This window comes from Eleginops maclovinus, chromosome 4 (assembly GCF_036324505.1).
Source record: "Eleginops maclovinus isolate JMC-PN-2008 ecotype Puerto Natales chromosome 4, JC_Emac_rtc_rv5, whole genome shotgun sequence".
NCBI lineage: Eukaryota > Metazoa > Chordata > Actinopteri > Perciformes > Eleginopidae > Eleginops > Eleginops maclovinus.
This window is the reverse complement of record NC_086352.1, coordinates 29,072,163-29,093,060: the sequence shown is the minus strand read 5'-3', so window position 1 is coordinate 29,093,060 and position 20,898 is coordinate 29,072,163. Positions and strand designations below refer to the sequence as shown.

At 40.0% G+C, this 20,898-nt stretch overlaps 2 protein-coding genes across 7 annotated transcripts in view; both read right to left on the bottom strand.

Moving 5' to 3' along the window:
• Positions 1-7,760, bottom strand: part of herc1 (HECT and RLD domain containing E3 ubiquitin protein ligase family member 1) — a 66,002-nt gene extending 58,242 nt beyond the window's left edge. For all 6 annotated transcript variants that reach the window (XM_063881041.1, XM_063881045.1, XM_063881046.1 and 3 more), the window contains exons 1-4: positions 7,580-7,760; positions 1,529-2,505; positions 796-891; positions 356-550 (exon numbers count right to left, since the gene is read on the bottom strand). In XM_063881041.1, coding sequence (XP_063737111.1) covers positions 356-550; positions 796-891; positions 1,529-2,479 — 1,242 coding nt within the window. In that variant the 5' untranslated portion in view covers positions 2,480-2,505; positions 7,580-7,760. The remainder of the gene's footprint in view (positions 1-355; positions 551-795; positions 892-1,528; positions 2,506-7,579) is intronic.
• An 890-nt stretch (positions 7,761-8,650) lies between these two features.
• Positions 8,651-17,796, bottom strand: dapk2a (death-associated protein kinase 2a). The gene is made up of 9 exons (XM_063882651.1): positions 17,709-17,796; positions 17,322-17,446; positions 15,352-15,573; positions 14,711-14,849; positions 13,682-13,811; positions 13,498-13,573; positions 13,250-13,402; positions 12,940-12,985; positions 8,651-12,367 (listed from the first exon to the last, which is right to left on the bottom strand). The coding sequence occupies exons 1-9, from the start codon at positions 17,709-17,711 to the stop codon at positions 11,714-11,716; spliced, it is 1,548 nt and encodes a 515-aa protein (XP_063738721.1). The 5' UTR covers positions 17,712-17,796; the 3' UTR covers positions 8,651-11,713.
• Positions 17,797-20,898: the final 3,102 nt, after the last annotated feature.

Genomic DNA, 20,898 nt, shown 5'->3' with positions numbered 1-20,898 from the left:
TCCAGCTGCCAAGTGAAAAGGCGTAATTGTTTTTAGCCCTGCCATTTTTGTGCGCAAGCTCCAAGCACATAAAATGTCAAATATTGTACATTTTCAGAAAAAACCCTAATGATGTCACTGTAGAGATTGGAGGAGACGTTTGTTTTTGGCCGTGTCTTGCAGGCGGAAACTCATCATAAAAAAAACTACAAAGCCCTTTTGTTGGAGCAGATAATGGATGTTGCTGCCTATAAGACTTTTATTGCCATATGCAGAACATTGCCTGCCAGCGCCTTTCTGCCAAAAAAGGGGCTATGTGGACACAGGCCTGCATTCATCAGCTCTACAGAAGACCTGTAGACTCTTTTTCTCTTACTGTCTGTGCATCAGCGAAGCTGGCCGCCAACTTGGGCTGCAGGATCTTCTCCTGTGTCCCCTCCACTAGCTGGTGGCTGCTGTTACTCCCCCACACGTACACCTCGCAGGTTTCAGACACCACGGGCGCTTCTCCGGTCTGTATGCTGTCTGGGCTGACACAGGTGCGAGAGTAGTCTGATGCCATTCGACACACCTGGAAGAAAAGAGTATCCTATGAGAGATCGGCTCCAGAGAGTTGATACCATTTGGGATAATCTATGTGTTCTTTAAATTATATCTACTCCTTTTTTCTAAGTAAAGAATCATAAAAGCCTTGTAACTTTTACAGGCGTAACTAGTATGGCTTTTTTGCATAGGATGTCTTCGCTCTTAACAATCAGCATGTTGAGGCTTAAGGTACATGCAGTCCTGAAAATAAAATACTGCTTTATATCTTACTTCTTCAAAGAGACAGAGTGCCGCCTCATACAGCGAGCACAGGCCATCACACGTCCGTGTGGGTTCTCTCCACTGGCTGCGATCTGATGAGGAGCCCTGAGAATACACATACAGTACACAAATCCATTACATTATGACACTCAATGTAAGGTGGCCTTTTGGCAGACCCCCATAAAGAAACATCAAATTAACTATGCACTTATTAAATCTGGTAGGAATCCCAAAACAACTCCGACTCGTTATACATGTCAGAGAACATAAAAATCTTTGAAAACACAAAATAATATATAATATTATATAATCTATGACATTATCATGTATTTCTAGCATGTATTTTGTATTCATTTAAAGAATAACACAGGCTTTACTCACCAACTATAAGTAAAATGCTTGCAGATATCCCTTACAGCCAAATAATATGTGCATGCAACATACAGATAGATAGACATTTTCAGTCTTTGAATCCTTATTTTTTTAGTTTTTACTGTTCAAGAGCTTTCTATTGAGAAAAAAGAAGGGTGATAAAAAATGTATTACACTAATAATAATACTTCTAAATAATTATTTTAAATGACAACTGTGGCATTTAGCAGATTCCAGAGCTTTTAATAGGGACAAGAAAACTGAAGTTGAACAGACATGGGCATTTTAAGGCAATTTGACAGCTCGGATCAGTGAAAAGCACACTAAAATAAACTTCAGATTTCAGACAGTTTTGTTGATGTTTACTTACCAAAGAGCGTCTCATCTGCATGAGGATGTTCATGAAACAATCGTAGCCAATAAGCCCTTCCTGGTTCTGTAGCCCCTTATTGTCCTCCATAGCGCTGACCACGGCTGATGCAGCCAGGGCCATCTCGATCCACTCCAGCAGGTAGCGCAGGGAGCCCCTCTGGGAGGCTAGCCCTAGCAGTAGCTCTGAGGCGAGCCGCCGCCCTAGGATATCCGCCCCAGAGTTTGGCATGGTCACCCCCTTCAGAAAAGTGGTGACCTGGGCCAGGCAGTCCAGCCCCATTGGTGGGATCTTGCTCTCGTTGGCCAGAGAGAGGGGCGGCAGGGAGCTGACCACATCAATGGCTGTGTGAATGACATCATTACACAAGTTTATGTTGCCCCCGGGACCTCCACCAGGGCTGGGTGGAGGAGGCATCATCCAGCTCTGGCGCAGAAGAGCGAAAAGAAGGCTGAGGCCGGTGCGAACGCCCATCTCGATGAGGGCGTCGGTGCTGGAGCGCGGTCTCTCACTGACAGAGTGCAGATCAGCTGAGCCCGAGTTGTTCTCGGGAGAGTGCTGCTGCTGCTTCACCTTTCCCTTGTCATGGTACTTGTTGGAAAGTGCATAGAATATGCGCTGCAGCACCAGCACGCGTTTGCGCAGTGCCGCGGCAAAGGGAGAGTCAGAGCAGACCATCTTGGCCAAGGCCAGCTGGCTGCTGAGGAGAGCGTCCAGGTAGTGCTCCTGCTCATCGCTGGAGAGGGATTCACGCTCAAAGTCTGGAAGCTGGGGGCCTTTCAGACACAGCACCTGCTGGGGCAGCAGCACAGCCTCTTTGTTGGCCAGCAGCTTTGAGTAGAGCACCGAGACTCCCTCCCGCGTGGCAATGGACTCGCTGTCCTCCGTAATCCATGAGCTGTTTAGGTGCTCCAGCCATTTGAGCTTCACCGGGGGGATCATTAAAGCCATGGCATGTCACTCTGGAGCCATCAGTCCTGAAAACATCGTACAACATGTTAATATCTGACTTGTGAACAGCTCTCCAAGTTTACATATGCTTTCTTTCTTTCTAAGGGACAAATACAAAGTTGCGGAAGAAAAGTATCTTTTCGAGGTGATCAAGACGTTTGCTAACTTTTTGGATGTGCCAGCATATAGGGGATTTATTATGTAGTTTGTTTGTGTTTCCCCTTCCCTGTAGTGTGTTATACAGTGGGGCAAAAAAGTATTTAGTCATTCACCAATTGTGCAAGTTCTCCCATTTAAAAAGATGAGAGAGGCCTGTATTTGTATCATAGGTCTACCTCAACTATGAGAGACAGAATGAGAAAAGAAAATCCAGGAAATCACATTGTAGGATTTTTAATGAATTAATTGGTAAATTCCTCGGTAAAATAAGTATTTGGTCACCTACAAACAAGCAAGATTTCTGGCTCTCACAGACCTGTAACTTCTTCTTTAAGAGGCTCCTCTGTCCTCCACTCGTTACCTGTATTAATGGCACCTTTTTGAACTCGTTATCAGTATAAAAGACACCTGTCCACAACCTCAAACAGTCATACTCCAAACTCCACTATGGCCAAGACCAAAGAGCTGTCAAAGGAGACCAGAGACTAAATTGTAGACCTGCACCAGGCTGGGAAAACTGAATCTGCAATAGGTAAGCAGCTTGGTGTGAAGAAATCAAATGTGGGAGCAATTATTAGAAAATGGAAGACATACAAGACCACTGCTAATCTCCCTCGATCTGGGGCTCCACGCAAGATCTCACCCCGTGGGGTCAAAATGATCACAAGAACGGTGAGCAAAAATCCCAGAACCACACGGGGGGACCTAGTGAATGACCTGCAGAGAGCTGGGACCAAAGTAACAGAGGCTACCATCAGTAACACACTACGCCGCCAGGGACTTAAATCCTGCAGTTCCAGACGTGTCCCCCTGCTTAAGCCAGTACATGTCCAGGCCCGTCTGAAGTTTGCTAGAGGGCATTTGGATGATCCAGAAGAGGATTGGGAGAATGTCATATGGTCAGATGAAACCAAAATAGAACTTTTTGGTAAAAACTCAACTCGTCGTGTTTGGAGGAGAAAGAATGCAGAGTTGCATCCAAAGAACACCATACCTACTGTGAAGCATGGGGGTGGAAACATCATGCTTTGGGGCTGTTTTTCTGCAAAGGGACCAGGACGACTGATCCGTGTAAAGGAAAGAATGAATGGGGCCATGTATCGTGAGATTTTGAGTGAAAACCTCCTTCCATCAGCAAGGTCACTGAAGATGAAGCGTGGCTGGGTCTTTCAGCATGACAATGATCCCAAACACAACGCCAGGGCAACGAAGGAGTGGCTTCGTAAGAAGCATTTCAAGGTCCTGGAGTGGCCTAGCCAGTCTCCAGATCTCAACCCCATAGAAAATCTTTGGAGGGAGTAGAAAGTCCGTGTTGCCCAGCGACAGCCCCAAAACATCACTGCTTTAGAGGAGATCTGCATGGAGGAATGGGCCAAAATACCAGCAACAGTGTGTGGAAACCTTGTGAAGACTTACAGAAAACGTTTGACCTCTGTCATTGCCAACAAAGGGTATATAACAAAGTATTGAGATGAACTTTTGTTTTTGACCAAATACTTATTTTCCACAATAATTTGAAAATAAATTCTTTAAAAATCCTACAATGTGATTTCCTGGATTTTCTTTCTCATTCTGTCTCTCATAGTTGAGGTATACCTATGATAAGGCACAAAATACAAATATGAACTGGAACATTAGCATTATATGGCCCCTTTTTTATGCATAATCCTATGAAACATGATTATGAAACAAACCTTATCCTTAAAATGGAACCATTAAATCATATTAGCAAAATTTGACCCATTATATCAAACAGGAAATGTGGATTGTAAATATCTGCCAAATAGAATAGAACTGTCTGTTGACTGAGCACTGCTGTCAGTGAAACTACCTTGGTTTAATTAAGGTTTTAAATGCTTTATCATGCTAATTTGAAGTGTTTTAATCATTGTATTAAAAATGTTTCCAAATGTTTAGCCATACTTTTTAGGACTTACTCCAGTCGGCCATATTGCAAGCACTACACACATGTTGACCTGTGCATAACAGGTCCGAGAAGTCCAAGCTTTGCTTCAAAGAATCAATAATTGGAATGAAAAAAGCATGCTTCCTAACAAAAGTAAAAGTCCTTCAGTAGTTGTAATCAAGAACCGGTTTTCTGTAGCCAACCATACTGTTTTAGATGTCATCTTAATGTGATGAACGAGGATGTGACGCGTACAGTGTGCTGTGTGGGTCATATGAAGGCCAACATTCTATTCAAATATGTTAGTAAAACTGTGACTTCCACTCCCTTGTGGAGAAATATGATCAATACCCTTTGAATAAAAGAGTTATAGGTAAAGAAAACTCAACTGAACAAGGTTCAGATTCAGCCTGTGTGTATACAGGAGGGTTTGAGGTGTTACCAATAATCTATCCGAGCAACCCAGCATTTCATGCATGAGGATTCAGCAGCAAAAAGCATTAACCGGTAATGTTTTTATCCAGGATTGCAGCCAAAATCTATGATCTATAAATCTATAGAGCGTTTCAGAGCCAGAGGACAATAAGGATGATGAGCAAGGTTGGGAAGTGCACTGCAGTGTAGAGCTGTAACAATAGGTCAACTAATCCATTAGTGGTTCCATAGAAAAATAATGGCAACTGTTTAGATAATCGATTAACAGTAAGTTGTTCATGCAAAAATGCTGTTTTGCCGCCTCTTAAATATAAGGATGTCCTGCTATTCTCTGTTTTATATCATGGTCTGATAATACAAGACACTTAAAGAAATCCACTTGCACCAATAATTGAGAATATACTGTAATTTAAAGATTCAATTATAAAATATATTATTTGCAGCCCTAATGTTCTGTGAGAGGACTTCATGGACAAGTGTTTATTATATCTGTCCAGCATAAGATAGGTTCATTAAGGTGGAACTTTGGAAACAAAATAAGCCAATACAACTCTTCCATGAGGTTACAAGAGCTTTTGGAAACAACACCCCCTTTGGTTTGAAGTCAACAAAACTGAATATTAAATAAAATGCATTTAAATTCAAACCAATCATAGATACAATCGCTCATAAATCCCATCAATATAAAAGAAGATAAACGTTATCTTACGGCCTCACATTAAATCCCTATCAAACACAATGCATCTGCATTGATCTATTATTTGACTTGTGAACATTAAATCAATAACCGTGGAAGCAACTATTAAACAGCATAAATGTATTGACATGGGAAAGGTTCTGCCATAAAACAAACAACTGTCGAGTGCTGACTATCAATCTGGCCATATCCTGTGAGGTGAAATACTAAATACAATTCCAGACTTAAAAATGTGTTCCGGCTGGAGAAACCTAAAACGTACAACATTGTTCTGACCAAGTGGGTCATTCACAAGAGACTCAGAAAGTGACCTGATCACAGCATTCCTTCCAGAAGGTAAGGTCCATAGGACAGGCCAGGGGCGCATTTATTTCCATATACAAAGCCTGTAAGTGACCTATAGAACCACATACTGACATGGAAGTTCTGCAAAAATGAATCAAAATGCCCCTATTTTTTTAAAGTCATATTTACTAATCCATAATACCTGAAATTCAAGAAATGAAATGCTTTTAAATGTTCACTACAACCACTGATGGGATGTCATGTGAAGTACCATTTCGATGTACTATGTATGTGTATTGTCATTTCTCCTCAACGACATTTCACAAATAAATATTGAATTTAAATGTATGATAATGTTAGTTACTTTGCTGATTGAAATGAATAAGACAGAACATAATGAAGCAATGAATTATGATTTAATGTTGTGTATAAGATGTTGTTCATCTCGGTGAAAACACTACAAAAAGTTGCTTTGTAGCAGAGTATTTTAATAGCAACATTAAACAAGTGAAACGGCGGACACATTCAAATGTTTAACTCATTAAAGCCTTGATGCTATTATTAAATAACATAATATAGATCGTTCTGAAATATTCCAATATTCCATTGCTTCAACTGTGGCTATTATTTTGCTGCTAATAATTGTGTCCTTTTATTTAAAGTAAACTTGTGACCACAGAGTAGTTTCTATAGTGCCCATAGTATTTTCTGGATCTAAAAGATTATTCCAGCCTGGGCTGCTGTGAATCCACCCTCCTGCTGTATAAACAAATGTGTTTATCATTGACATTTTTCTGCTTGCTTCCATTATTGGTGCCGGTTTTGTTTAAGCTTATTGAAGGTGAGTGCTTTTCTTCAGACACTCCTTCACCATGTTGACAGACCCACCGAGGTTACAGTCAACACTGCAGTTGTTTAGGTCGCTACAGTAGGCGGTTAGCATTTAGCCAGCCAACTCAACAGGACAAGTCATCTGCAGAAACGGCCATGCTAACAATAATGTATTTATGGTTTAAGCAGAGGTTGTTAGCACGTTACTAGCTTAGCACCTGCAGAAAACATTAGACACCTAGTACGTTACCATGACACAGCAGCAGGATTCTAAGTGTAAGAGGGTTGCTAACCTGCTTGTTGTGTCAGATTAGAAACAGTTTTCCTGTTGTGATAATCACCAACGGCTAACTGTTAAACAAATCACTAACATAACTGGACCACGGCTAACATTTCAGACATGGCATCAAACCAGTAATGTTTACAATAGAATTACAAGCTCTCGCGACAAACCTTTGATGCAATATTGTTGGCAGTTGTTTTTGCACCGACTGTCAACTTGCGCTACTGTTTACGTTAGCTAACGTTAGCTAACTTTCCTCACGTCACTCAGCTAGCAAAGCATAAAACACCAAAGCATACACGTAACAGCCTTATGTAAAGGTATGGCAGGTGGCTAATTATAAAGGCATAGCAGTGTGCATACCTGTCTAAAAGCCCAGCATTCGTTGAAGCTATTTTGGCCAGTATTACGTTGGCTTATCTGCTGTATCATAGCGTCAAGCAGGTTAGCTTGCTAGCTAACGTTGCACTTCCTAACGCTGGCTGGAATATAAAACCCGCTTACCAGTAAACGTCAAATGCCTCCTCTTCTGTGTGTTGTGCTTACACAATGTGCTTCATTGCAAGCGAACAGTTCAGTTAATATCCGTACGCTTTTCGATATGGTTACTGTGAAAGGAGACAGAGCCATGCATGGATTTCCATGCCTCCGCCCGCCTCTCCCGTAGCTTCCACTGCAACTCCGGGGAGCGGTCTGCTCAGTCCCAACCCCTCACCGAGCCCCAGCCCCAGCCCTGCCCCGGCCTGTGACGTTAGGACCTGCCTGTCGTCTGCCTGTCTGTCTGCCTGTCTGCATGCATGAGCTCTCCATCATACCATACCATCAACAGTGGTTCACGCAAAGACATTCACGCCCACTAAGACAAAGAGGTCCAAAACACATAGCGGTTTAGCATCAGAACACTTGGTAAGCATGATGTGCCCAATACTGCCATCTGACTTAAAATACCATTTATAAATAAAGTAGCCACTGATATTGCATGCATTTACCTTCATATATTGTATACAGTCTGTTGTTTTTACTTACACTGTACACTTACCCTTGATGCTACTTCCCCAAAATACACACACAACAGTTAACAGTAGCCTACACAGGCTTTAATTATGTTATAATTCTTTCAGTGCTCATATATTTTACTTAAGTAAGTAGTAATACCACAATGTAGATATTCCCTGTTACAAGCAAAAGTCTTTCATTCAAAATGATTGCCAAGCTGTCTCGAGTGTTTTGTGGTTATCTTACTGGTAGACACAGAGAATCCCCGCCTACATCGCAGCTCCCATTTTATCTAAGATTGTTGCATGTTTTAGTGGCATTTTTAGCAAGCTGACAAAACTTAGAGCGCCGTGGATGGGGGTGAGAGCAGAAATGGGACATAAGGACAATATTTTCATGTACTACTTAGATATACATTTTAGGTTCTTGTACTTAATTTGATTGTTTAAATTTCATTAGACTTAATACTTAGACGGTGCAATAATTTGGAGGCACATGTTTCACTGCACTCGTTTGACTTCAGTTACTAATCTGCAGATTCAGATTACCATTACAAAATATCAACAACAAATACATGTAAAAGGTTAATATAATACTTTATTGATCCCTTCTTTGGTACGGACACAAGGTTACTCTACAGTATATACACTTATTAAAATGATCCACCTTTAGAAGCTGCAACATAAAACAATATACTTTGAATATACAAGTTTTGAATGTAGGCCTTTACACTGTGGTATTTCTACTTTTACTTAAGTAACATTTCATATAACTTTTTGGGATAGAGTGCATCAAATGTCCCCAGGGTGCCCTTTATTTCCTGAAAATGTAACACCTGAGAGTCAGTGTCATTATTACAGGATGTCACTTTAAAGATGTAAACACTTAATTAAATAGAAACTAAAGTTTGGAGGAATTTGGTAGTACAGAAGGAGATTTGTATAGATCAACAGATAAACAAAATGAAGAGTTACTCACAATTTTGTGGAAGTTATATCATCAGTGCCTGTTGTGATTGGTCAACCGCTTAGAGATGACCGCCCCTCAGCAAACAAAGATGTCCAATCAAAGCGTTTCAGGAAAGGGAGGAGTGCCTGTGACTGTCTGGCCTTTGCAGACCATTTAAATGCACAAAAACCTATTTAACACACTTCAGGAAAAGGGAAAACCCCCAAAAGGTATAATAGGGCCGCTTTAACAAAAGTCACTATATACTTCTTCCATTCGTTCTTGTTGTTGTTCTTAACGGTGCAATTTTTCTGGTCACAACACAGATTCACATGCAGAGACACAGTCACAGTCATACAGAGATTGTCTGTTTAAAAGGAGCAAACAAATTCAGGGAGTGGGCAAACGTCCAATAACCAAAGTAAAGTCAAAAATCAGAGAAACCAAATACTACGAAATGCTAGAAAGCAATGACCTCACAAAGATCACAAAGACAATCTGCCAGGGTAACAAGAAATCAAGGCAGTATAATGTATAAACAGGGAAATTCATTGTAAATTGAGGGGCATGTGAGCCCTCAATCTGGAATGGTGGGTATTCAAGGAGGCAAGGAACTAATTTGGCCAGGACCTGACACGACATAATATGCTAGCATTTCAAAAAACAACTAGACAAAAAAAAAATGTTCACACAAATCAGGATTTTACAAATAGCTATGTATACAAGGGCTGATTTGAAGGTCTTAGAATGGCAGTGTGAATCATTTAGCTTTGAGCAACCCCGGGTCAATATGTGTGTGAAAAGCCATTGAGGAAACCTATCACAAGCTGCAGCGCTGATGGATTTTAAAAGAACACAAATGAAGACAAATGAGATCAGGTGATGCTATTGTCTGATTTGTATGAGGTTGGTTGTCTTACTTTCCGTCATAACAATAACTTCATTCCTGAGTCTCATAACCAGGCATGTGAAGATGGTTTTTCCTGACATTCCTTCCAAACACAACTTCTAAACTCAACATTCAATTGTTTACCAAACCACAATACATCTTAACTACTGGAGCAATGAGTAGTGTTTAATGAATCCTCTTCTGGTTTGGCTATGTTCTCAAACATCATTTACAAATAATGTTTGCTGGCTTTGGAGCTTTTCAACAGTGCCATGTTATCCTCAAAGAGCTATTTTTTCTAAGAGTGATGTGAAAAGTTTAACAGCCAGTACATGTTCAGCTCAGTGAAATTCTTTTAAATGACCACTTTAAAGCATTTTCGAGGGGTAAACAGGCTTAATGTGTTATCTCTTGTGCGTTGAATGTGTTTCATTCTCTCAGTCATGATGCCTTTTTGACGTTGACTGAATCTCATTAAAAAAATTAATCAATTTTTGATAGCATAATTTGTGTGCTAAATCATTTAAACTTTATTTATTTTAAACAGTTGGTGGTAAAATATAGTGAGAAAAAATGTGTTGAAAAAAATGACCATCCAAGTTTTATGTTGTCTCTGATCTGTTCCAGCTTATCCGGACAGACTGCACCTCTCATCACTGCCGCCATGACTAACGCTCCATAATTGACCAAGATTCACAAGCTGAACAAGTGTGTCTTCAAGTTTGAAATTAAATGGCATTTCAAATAAATCATGAGACCTTTTTTACTAACTTGTAACTTATTCTGCATGACTGGACTAAACATCAGAATTTCTCCATCCACAAACACAGTGTTTTATAATCCAAACTGAAGCTATTTAAGAACTTCAGTTTGGATATTTTAGTATAAATAAAAGATATCTTTCCATAATCTGCAAACCCCCTAAAATTTTAAAATGCTACCAGCTCTGATTTGATCTGTTGAATGTGGAACACTATAATAAAGAGTCCCTGGGCTCAACTAAAATGTGCTGATCTACAGCAATACAATATTTTTGAATTCATAAGAGTTGTGACATAGATTGAATGTTATGGGTGCTGGGTTCTAATACAAATTTACAAAGTTAACAATATTGTGAAGGCATGCTGGTGTAAATATCAGCTGGCTGTCATAGTATTGATCAATCTTAGGTTGTGAGTAACCTGCTTTTGAATGTGTAATGGATTCTATTTATTTTTCTTAAACATTTGATTGGACATTTAAATATACAGTAAAGCATTTAAGAATACACACATCCATAGAACCTTTATCACCCAAAACCCTCTCTTGGGGTTCTATCCAGAACCTTTATGCTGTCTATGCACAATGGGTGCTACCAAAAAACCCTTTAATATTATAAGGATTTTATCTAGAACATTCACATGGGACCTAAAAATAACCTTTTTAAAAGGGTTTCACCCATTTTCATCCTGTCTTCTGAGCACCCTTGAAGAACCACATTGTACTGTACTTTAGAGCCCAAAAATGACTGAATCCCATAAATCCCAGAACATTCATGGATCATAATCACAGTTCATGGTGTGTGGCAATGAAGGTTCTTTTAATACCCATGCTTTCATCAATCATTCAAGAACTCTTGCTACCAAAAATGGGTACTTGGATGAAAAAGGTTCTTAATTGAACCCTTAATCCTACAAGGAACACTTTCTTGATGTTCCCGTCAGAAGAACATGGTTGTAGGTAGAACTTCAACCCTTTTAAAACCCTTATTTCTTAGAGTGTACTAGTCACCATGATGTTAAGTGGTTATTGAATAACTGAAGCATTTATCTTTGCTGTCCGGTTTCAAAGTCCAGGTTGATCCCGGACAGCAGCTCTCCTCCACAGGAGCGGTTCAGAAGCTCCTTCAGGGCTTCATTAACGTCGTTGTTGAAGACGGTGGAGAAGCTACAGTTGGGGTATCCTCCCCCACCTCCATCCATTGGAAATGAACCCATCTCCTCCTGAACCCACTTGAGTTCATTGCTGAGCTCCTGACGCAGCGTATCGAAGTGGTTCTGTCTCTCCTGATAGCGGTTGCTGACACCGTCGAGGCTGAAGCTGAAGGCCTGCATGTCGTCCTGCAGGCTCCTCTTAAAGGCCTCCACTTTACGGAACTCATAGCGGATTTGCGAGAGCTCATGGCGCACATCTTCACTCTCCTCCTTGTACCAGGCCTCCTTTTCATTGTATATAGAGACCATGGCATCGATGTCTTCCTGCAGGGAGTCATGGGCTGCTGCCAGGCTGACGAATGAGCTCTCCATCTGGTCAATGTCCTCCACCACCTGGGCAAAGCGCTCAAAGTTTACATAGGTGTTGTTGGGTGGCATGCTTGAGTGGGACTTGATAGTGTACTCCCGCAGGCGCTTTGTCTTCAGCTGGCGCCGCTCCCGTTTCTTTGGCTCCTTGGCTTTATTCTCCTCCTTGTGCTCATTGGACTTTTAGGGTTTAAAGGTGGGAGAGTTAGAAACTGTGTCTAAAGTTGGGAAGACCAGGCACAAATACAGACAGATAATACAATAATAAGCTAGAAATGTTGAATATTCTACACATGCAGTAGGATTGATGAAAATATTAAGAATATAACGGAAAAAAAAGCTGAACATAGTATGGACTGACAAATCAATGATTAAATTCTTCAACCTAAACAATTTGTAGACTGCAGAGGGCCAAAAGAAAAACTGAAAAAGAGCCCAATTGCACCATTTTGGTCAAATAATGATCAAAGGACAGATTCAAATTTCAAGTGTTTTCCCATCATGTGTGGACATTTTTTTTCGGCCAAAACTATTCAATGTAAAAATCCATTTGGTTTCCTAGTTAATCTGTTTTTACAGTATCTTTGTTAAAACAGCCCTTTTCGAAGCAAAGAAGGACAACATTCTAAACCATCTACAGTGTAGATCTTAGAAAAAAAAGAAGTAAAAAATGATTTAATCTCAAATTCAGACTGCAATACTTATAATATTAGATGCAGACAAAAATGTAATGAAGTGAGTTTTTACTTTACCTTGATCCATGGGTGATTAAGAGCATCTTGAATTGTTAATCTTTTCCTGTAAGAGAAAATAAGAAGTAGAAAAAGTGCCTATTCAATTCAATTCAATTCAATCAAATAAACTAACTAACATATTACATTTTCTTAATTTAGGGAAAATTGACATTTACAATGGTCCCAGACATCCACCTCCTCAACATGTATACCCGTATATCTGTCCTAAGAGCATTCCTTCTGAATCAATTATAAAACTAAGACACAGAGATAGATTTTCTTGTTGATGCACAAGCTTGCCATGAGGACAATGTCCTTGTATTTTTACCTCTTATCCTTCTCCAACAACTGGCTGATGAATTTCTTGGCCAGCTCACTGGTGTGACAGAAGAACTCCTCATCAAACTCATAATTTATGGCTGAAATGTTCTTCAGAGTGTCCTGTTTGGTCTCACCCAGGAAAGGTGAAGCACCACTCAGCCTGGAGCGAAACAGAAGAGAAGAGAGAGAAGTTCATCACCCAGTTTGACGGTAGCTGCAGTATAAGTGAGAATATGGTGCTTGTGGTTCACTTGCAGGATGTAGGTGATGACCCCAATACTCCACATGTCTGCTTCTAATCCCAACGGCTCATAGTTGACAATCTCTGGTGCTTGAAAGGCAAACAGATGACAGGAAGAATGCGTCAGGTGTCTGGTGATTGATAGTTGGTGGAATTCCTGTTGTTTCTTGGTTGTATTTGTTTACAACGTTGTCTTACCTACAAACTCAGGTGTTCCAAAGATGTTTTTGAACTCCACCCCGGCTTCAATCTTGTGGGCAAGACCAAAATCTATGAGTTTAATTCTTGGCAATGGCACATTCTTGTCCAGCAGCATGATGTTCTCTGGCTGCAGGTATGGGAGAGAGGTATTTAATTTACATATTACACTTTTTTTTTTCCAAAACAAAAATCAGGAAGAAATACACACACAGAAAATAGCTTTTTATTTTAGTTAGTGTACACATGAATACAATTCATACTTCCTACATTAAACACAGCTTATTGCACCACCTAGTGGAACAAATCTGCGTACTGTATTTTAATATAGGTCATCCTCCTTGTAAGACACACAGTTGGACAGCAGCAGTAGGCCAAAACATCCAAAAAGTGTCTGTCCTCTTACAAATGAACTCAAGGGAGTCAAGATGAACCCCCAAAAACATTAGCCGAATTTTAAAGTTATATTTTTAACAGAGAAACAGGAGAAACTGATACAAAAGATCAATTTAGTATCTGTTCAGGAGCTTTTGATCATATCTCAGGGCCCAAAACACTTTTGTGAAACATTTCAATAGTTTAATGATGAATAATAAAATGTATTTTGAACAAGCCTTTTCCTTCCAAGAAAAAATAACACATTTACCAGCAAAATAGGTAAAATAATAATAATAAGAATAATAATAAGAATTATAATTATAATATTCTCTTGGCTTTTTAATTTACTTTCAATAGTGTGTTCCTTTGCCTCATTTCTTAATGCTTTTAATGTTTTTTGTCAAGCACTTTAAATTGCGTTGCAAATTGGGAAATTTGCTGTATGAATGAACCTTCCTTGTTTTTCCTAACAAAATGTGCTGAATCATGATGAGCAGTATCCTTTGGTTATTGAACAAGCTTTTTGCTGCTCTGATGGAATGTAACGGCTAAACTGAATGAGGTTGATTGAGTGTGAATCTGAAACTTGAAAATGTGACCTCTACAAGCACATCTACTGAAAACAGTGTCACATGTCTTGTCTTGACAAACCTTAAGATCAAAGTGAGCGATTTTCCTTGCATGGAGGTAGTTCACCCCCTCGAGGATCTGCTTGATGAACTGAGTGGCTTCTTCCTCACTCAGAGACTCTTTCTGAGCCAGAAAATCAAAGAGCTCACCTCCAGAGACCCTTTAACATGCATGCACGCACGCACGCACGCATGCACACACCACACACACACACACACACACACACACACACACACACACACACACACACACACACACACACACACACACACACACACACAGATTAAAGGATACTATGAAGAACTTTCAGCATATATAAGTGGTAATATTATTGTGGTAAGGGGAACACAAAAAGCTATTTGATCAAGTGATCAATATGATTGGCATATTGGAGTCGTTTGATTTGCCGAATAAAAGACATAATACGAAGTTCCCTGAAACTTAGCCAAACTTTATGTTTGTTGACCCAAGGCTGTGTAATAACATTTGAAATAAAGTTTTGAACCCTGTTCTACAACAGAACGTGTGGTTGTGTTGACTGACCTACCAGTTTGACATGAGCCAAAGATGCTTTATATATTGTGATTAACAGCAACATGCTCTAATAACAGTACTATGAATACATTTGTTGACTTCAAATAAACGGATCCCCACTCACTTACAGCTCCAAGATGAGCACCACATCAGTGCGGTTTTCGTAGACGCCATGCAGCGTGACTATGTTTGGGTGCTGAATCTGCTGCAGGATGTCCACTTCCCGCTCTATCTCCTCCCGCCGCACTCCTCGAGAGCTGGCCATGCTCTGCCGCTTCTTGATAAACTTGGCGGCGAATTCCAGACCTTTGCTTTTCTCTCTGCATTGCTTTACAATAGCAAACTGCCCACTGAAACACACAGCAGGCATCAGAGAGAAAAACTATGATTGCTTGACCAAGTTGATTGTGGCCTGGATAATCACAGATTTTTTTCTTTTTTTATATTGGTCTGTGGCATTTTTGAGGTCATTTAAAATATCATCATTACTTTATTTGTCCTCCAGAGAGCAAGTTCATTCCCTAACCCTAACATTGACTTGTCACTTCATAATTTGTGCATACACCTTCTGAAGAACCTTCACATCAATACTATAATCGCTCAAGTCTTCTTTGTGGCTTGCCTCAATTAATATCGTTAGAAATATTGTTATGTTTAAACAAGTAATCACATAGCCTATAACATCATAAAACTGTTCAGTTTGTTAATTGAGTGAGAAATATCAAACCCTACTTTTCACAGACAAATTAATCTTATACAGGTTCATCTCCCCATGCAACTGCACTGATATGAGCCCAATGAAGAGGGATAACTCATTCTGAAATATCTCCAAGTTACAAAGATTGGCCTGTTGCGTGCACTTCAATGAGAGGAGAAGAAATCGAATTTCAAAAAGTAATAACTCAAAAACCCTGTACATGTAGGGATGGTTATACAATCATGTAGGTTATTAAATAACAAGTTATTTTAATCATGTCTGATACAGAGCCTACTAAGTATTAGGCACCCCACAATAACACATGCTACAGAACTCGGGGGGGTTTGCGATTTATTTTTGTCACTTGCATTTTCCCACCACTGCAGTTCATTTATACTGTAGCACAGTCTGCCACAAAGTGATAAACTGGGCTCCTATTGATTGATTTACTCTAATACAAGCAAACACTTCTGTAAAATACAGAGTTTTGTATCTCTCATTAATTGAAATGAAAATATCCTTGGACTGTACAGCTGCATACTTAGTTCTGCTTTGCTGGAATGGTTTGTAACCTAACACTCCACTTCCTCATCTGCAGTCTCAGAGTAGATATAGCTGCAGCTAAACATAGAAGTGTCCTTTAAAACGCAGCTTGACATGCATAACAGTTGTCTCCATCTGACAACGCACAGAAACAAACTAGACAACTAGACCGGGGGTATTTTAGTGTAATTTGAAACACTTGGGTTGTGCCGGAGGCTTAGGCCCACACAATTTGACTCCTGTTATTTGCAGTATGCAGTTAATGATTCAGTGTGATTTCCATATTATTATAGCAGAGCAATAACTGCTTGGGGCAGTGACCTTCATGCTTTTGAGAAAGCAACTTCTATTCTTAAATGTTGATGTCTTATTTTGAAATGTATGTAGCATTTGACAACCACAATAAATAAACATGATGAGTTGTTTCCAGTAAATTAATATTACTGATGTCTAACCAATTAAATACAATATTGGAATATATATATATATATTAGTGTATGTCTTAAAACAAAACAAAATAAACAATATAGATTTTGCAAAGATCATCATTTCCAAAACATTAAAAAAAAATGATATAACTTTTTCTGGCTGACACTGAAATTAAAGAATATATGCAGAGGTTGTAACATGTAAAGAGTTGAAATATGGACCTATCTTGTAGCTCAGTTTCTTGTTACATTAATGAAGTCATTTCGTGGCATGTACGGTACTGTTAGAAGTGTTTGCATTTGCACTTCAAGTTATTTGGATTCTGATTACTATTCAACATCCCAACACTATTCATTAAATCAAATGCAAGATGCAATTATTACAAAATTAAGAAGTGAAAGAGTAAATATGATGCATGCATAACTTTACCTTCCCAACTCTTCACCAATTTCATAAAAATCCTCCACTTTCTGTTGTTTGAATAAGTCCATGGCTGCAGTCCTCACTGATGTCTGTAGTTGGGGTAATACTTCTTCATTACGCTTTAGGCTTACCTGAAATATCAGACAACAGCTGTTTCACCATCTGGAATAACATTTCCTAAAACTCGTTACAAAAAGCTAATAAAAATGAATGATACGTTTTTAAAACAAAAATAATTTCATTGCAGTTCAAATTAAGACGCCCACTGACTATTTGGCTTACTTAACTTTGTCTGGAGCACCAAAAAAAACTATAATTGTAAAGGTCACACATCTTCAGAAATAATAGAACCACAAATAAGAGAATCAATGAATGGCTTAGAAAATGTATTACCATGTAGAAAATATAATGCAAGTCTTGATCATGAACACCCTGTCCTCCTCCTGCCCTGTGTGCGTCTCCAACTCTGAGCACACGAGGACTCTTCAACGTCCCAACAACACATTCCGCCCCCAATGGGGAAAGAGTCATACTGCACTTCAGTGTGAAGACGACACTTTTTGTGTTAATACTTATCACTGTGAAGCTAAAATATGTCGATTTTTGTAAAGCCAACCCATAGCCCACAGTACACATAATGTGACCTGAACAAATCACTCAAAATGTAAACTGAAGTAAATATTCGCTTTGTTTTTCCTACACTGCTACTTAAATTATACACCACTGTGAAAACTTAAAACTAAATGTCATTTAAGGTGTATTTTGTTCATGCCGATTAAAAACCTAAGATGAGGCAAATCAGAATGCCCATTCCAATGTGTGAAATCAGGTATGTACTTTTGTAAAAAATTCAAGTAAATGTTTACTTTGCAATAATATCAATGAGATTTGGCGTCAATGTGTCTATGCGCGCGCTGTGCGGCTTGTGTGGCCATCTGTTCTGCTCGCACGTGAAACTTTGACACCTGTTATTTTGCACGTTGACACTGTCTACTCCATAGACTGTAAGGTCTACTCAGTACTGAAACCTACGGAAGAGTATTAGGGCCACATGAAGAGAAAATATTTTTTAAATTTCTGAGAAAAAAGGTCGAAATTTTCGAGAAAAATACTAGTCCTTCACAACAGAGCTGGTTCGTGTTTGGTTGGCTGCTGAAATGGTAGACTTAATCGAGTGTTATTTCAGTATTGGGTTAAATAACAAGGAGATCCTTGGTGTCTTGGCGCAGAATCACAATATTATTATTTCTATCCGTACGTTAAAGAGGCGTTGTCGCAAACTTGGTCTTTTCAGGAGGCGTAATCAGACCGACATAGACCAAGTGATAGTCTTCCTGCAGGAGGAACTGAGGGGGAATGGCCAGATGCAGGGGTATCGTTGGCTGCACCTTCGAGCAGTTCAGAGGGGATTGGTAGTCTCGCAAGAAACAGTAAGGCAGATCATCAAAGAACTTGATCCACACGGGGTAGAAATGAGACGGGCCCATCGTCTGAGGCGGCGTCTGTATACAACCCGCGGGCCTAATGCACTTTGGCATATGGATTCATATGACAAATTGAAGCCATTTGGGATTTGCATCAACGGGTGCATCGATGGCTACAGTCGTTATGCCTTATGGATGGAGGCTTAAACCACCAATAATGATCCCAAAGTCATTGCTTCCTACTACCTCCAGTGTGTTGAGCGTGTTGGGGGCTGTCCAGAGCGGCTACTAGCTGACAGGGGCACTGAGAACGGTCACGTTGAGGGCATGCAAAACTTCCTAAGAAGAGAACACGGCGATGCATTTGCCGGCGAAAAGAGCTTCCTGTACGGCCGCAGCACTGCAAATCAGCGCATCGAATCCTGGTGGGGTATCCTTCGAAAGCAGAGCGTCCAATTTTGGATGAGCCTTTTCAAATCGGTGCAAGATGCTGGTCACTTCTCCGGGGATTTTGTGGATAAGAGTCTCATGCAATTTTGCTTCCTCGAACTAGTTCAGGTAGGCTATATGTGCATCAAGACAATAATTCTCCACACACACACACACACACACACACACACACACACACACACACACACACACACACACACACACACACACACACACACACACACACACACACACACACACACACACAGGCAATATAGGCCTTAAAAAACCCTTGGCTACTACTTTGCATGGAGGTAATCAAAACACTGCTCATGTGTCATATTGTAAAAATACACAGTAATGATTTTGATGTATCGTCATTGACAAAATCAGATGATCATGTAGACTAATTAAGCACTATCCATTGTCTTGCAGAAAGAGCTGGACGAGGTTGTACAGACATGGAATTCTCATCGAATCAGACCAGTTCCATCCAGGGGTGACTCTGGGGGTCGCCCAGTCCTACTCTACACAGCCCCACAGATTTTTGGTGGAGAGGACAGACTGAAGTTGTTTGATCAAGAGGAAATCGACCTTTGCAAGGAGGAGTGCAGGGTCAATTGCCTTGTGATGAAGATGTCTTTGATCTGTCAGTGTGGCTGATGCAGGAAAATGGATGGGACACTCCTAAAGATGCGTTTGATGCTGCTGAACTGTACACACTGTTACGAGAGGAGATACGAAATAATCTTTGAGGACTGAGTGCCATCTCCTCTGCCTCCACTGCTGTGCCCATCACCACCGTCTCGGGTGCTGTGCCCATCTCCTCTGCCTCCACTGCTGTGCCCATCTCCACCACAAACAGCATTATCCATACTGAATGTAAACTACATTGAATATGTTGTAATGTTTTATTTTATGCTGCTTGATGATGTATATAAATTGTATAAAATGTACATAGTATGCCTATAAATTAAAATGTCTGTCACATTAAATTGCATGCTTTTCCAAAATGCCCTTTTATTTTGTTTATGTGGTCCTTTTTAAGACTCAGCTATATTTATTTATCAGTATGATCTCAGCTTTTGTTGGAAGTGACAATAACCTGAACTTAAAAAGATTTAAAACAAACATGAAGTACTTCAGAAGTAAGACTTTATAGGATATGGCTATATAATGTTTAGAATGTGACATAGTAGCCCTGCACCACAGAATAAGAACAATTGTATTATCAAATGGAGTATAAACATTAGCAATATTAATATATCAGAGTATGTAACTCCGTCATCATGGGGTGTACTGACAGGCAACAGGAGACAGAGTAAAGGGTGCTTGACAAGTGTTTTGAGTGGTGTACCCAAAAACCATCTTCAGGTAAATGTTGGTAAGATCTGACCTAAGATTTTCATCTGTGGAGTTGATGTGGAGGTTGTGCACTCCTACAAATACCTTGGTGTGCACTTAGATGAGAGACTGGTGTGGTCTAGGATTACAGAGGCCCCTTATAAGAAGGGGTGGAGCGATCTGTATTTTCTACTAGTTAAAATCCTTTAATGTCTGCTACAAATGTGCTATCAGACAGTGACATCTAGTGGTGGTGGGAAAGCAAAATACACCAACAAACTGTACAAGCTGATCAGGAAGGCCTGCTCAGTCATTGGTGGAGCAATTCAACTGGACTCAGTGGGGATGCCTCCGGAGAAATGGATACTGGACAAGCTGAACATTCG

Coding starts and splice junctions, on each gene's coding strand:
- dapk2a (XM_063882651.1), bottom strand. Junction 14,850..15,351: donor GTGGTGCTCATCTTGGAGCT/GTAAGTGAGTGG, acceptor TGCATGTTAAAG/GGTCTCTGGAGGTGAGCTCT. Junction 12,368..12,939: donor TTAATCACCCATGGATCAAG/GTAAAGTAAAAA, acceptor AAACCCTAAAAG/TCCAATGAGCACAAGGAGGA.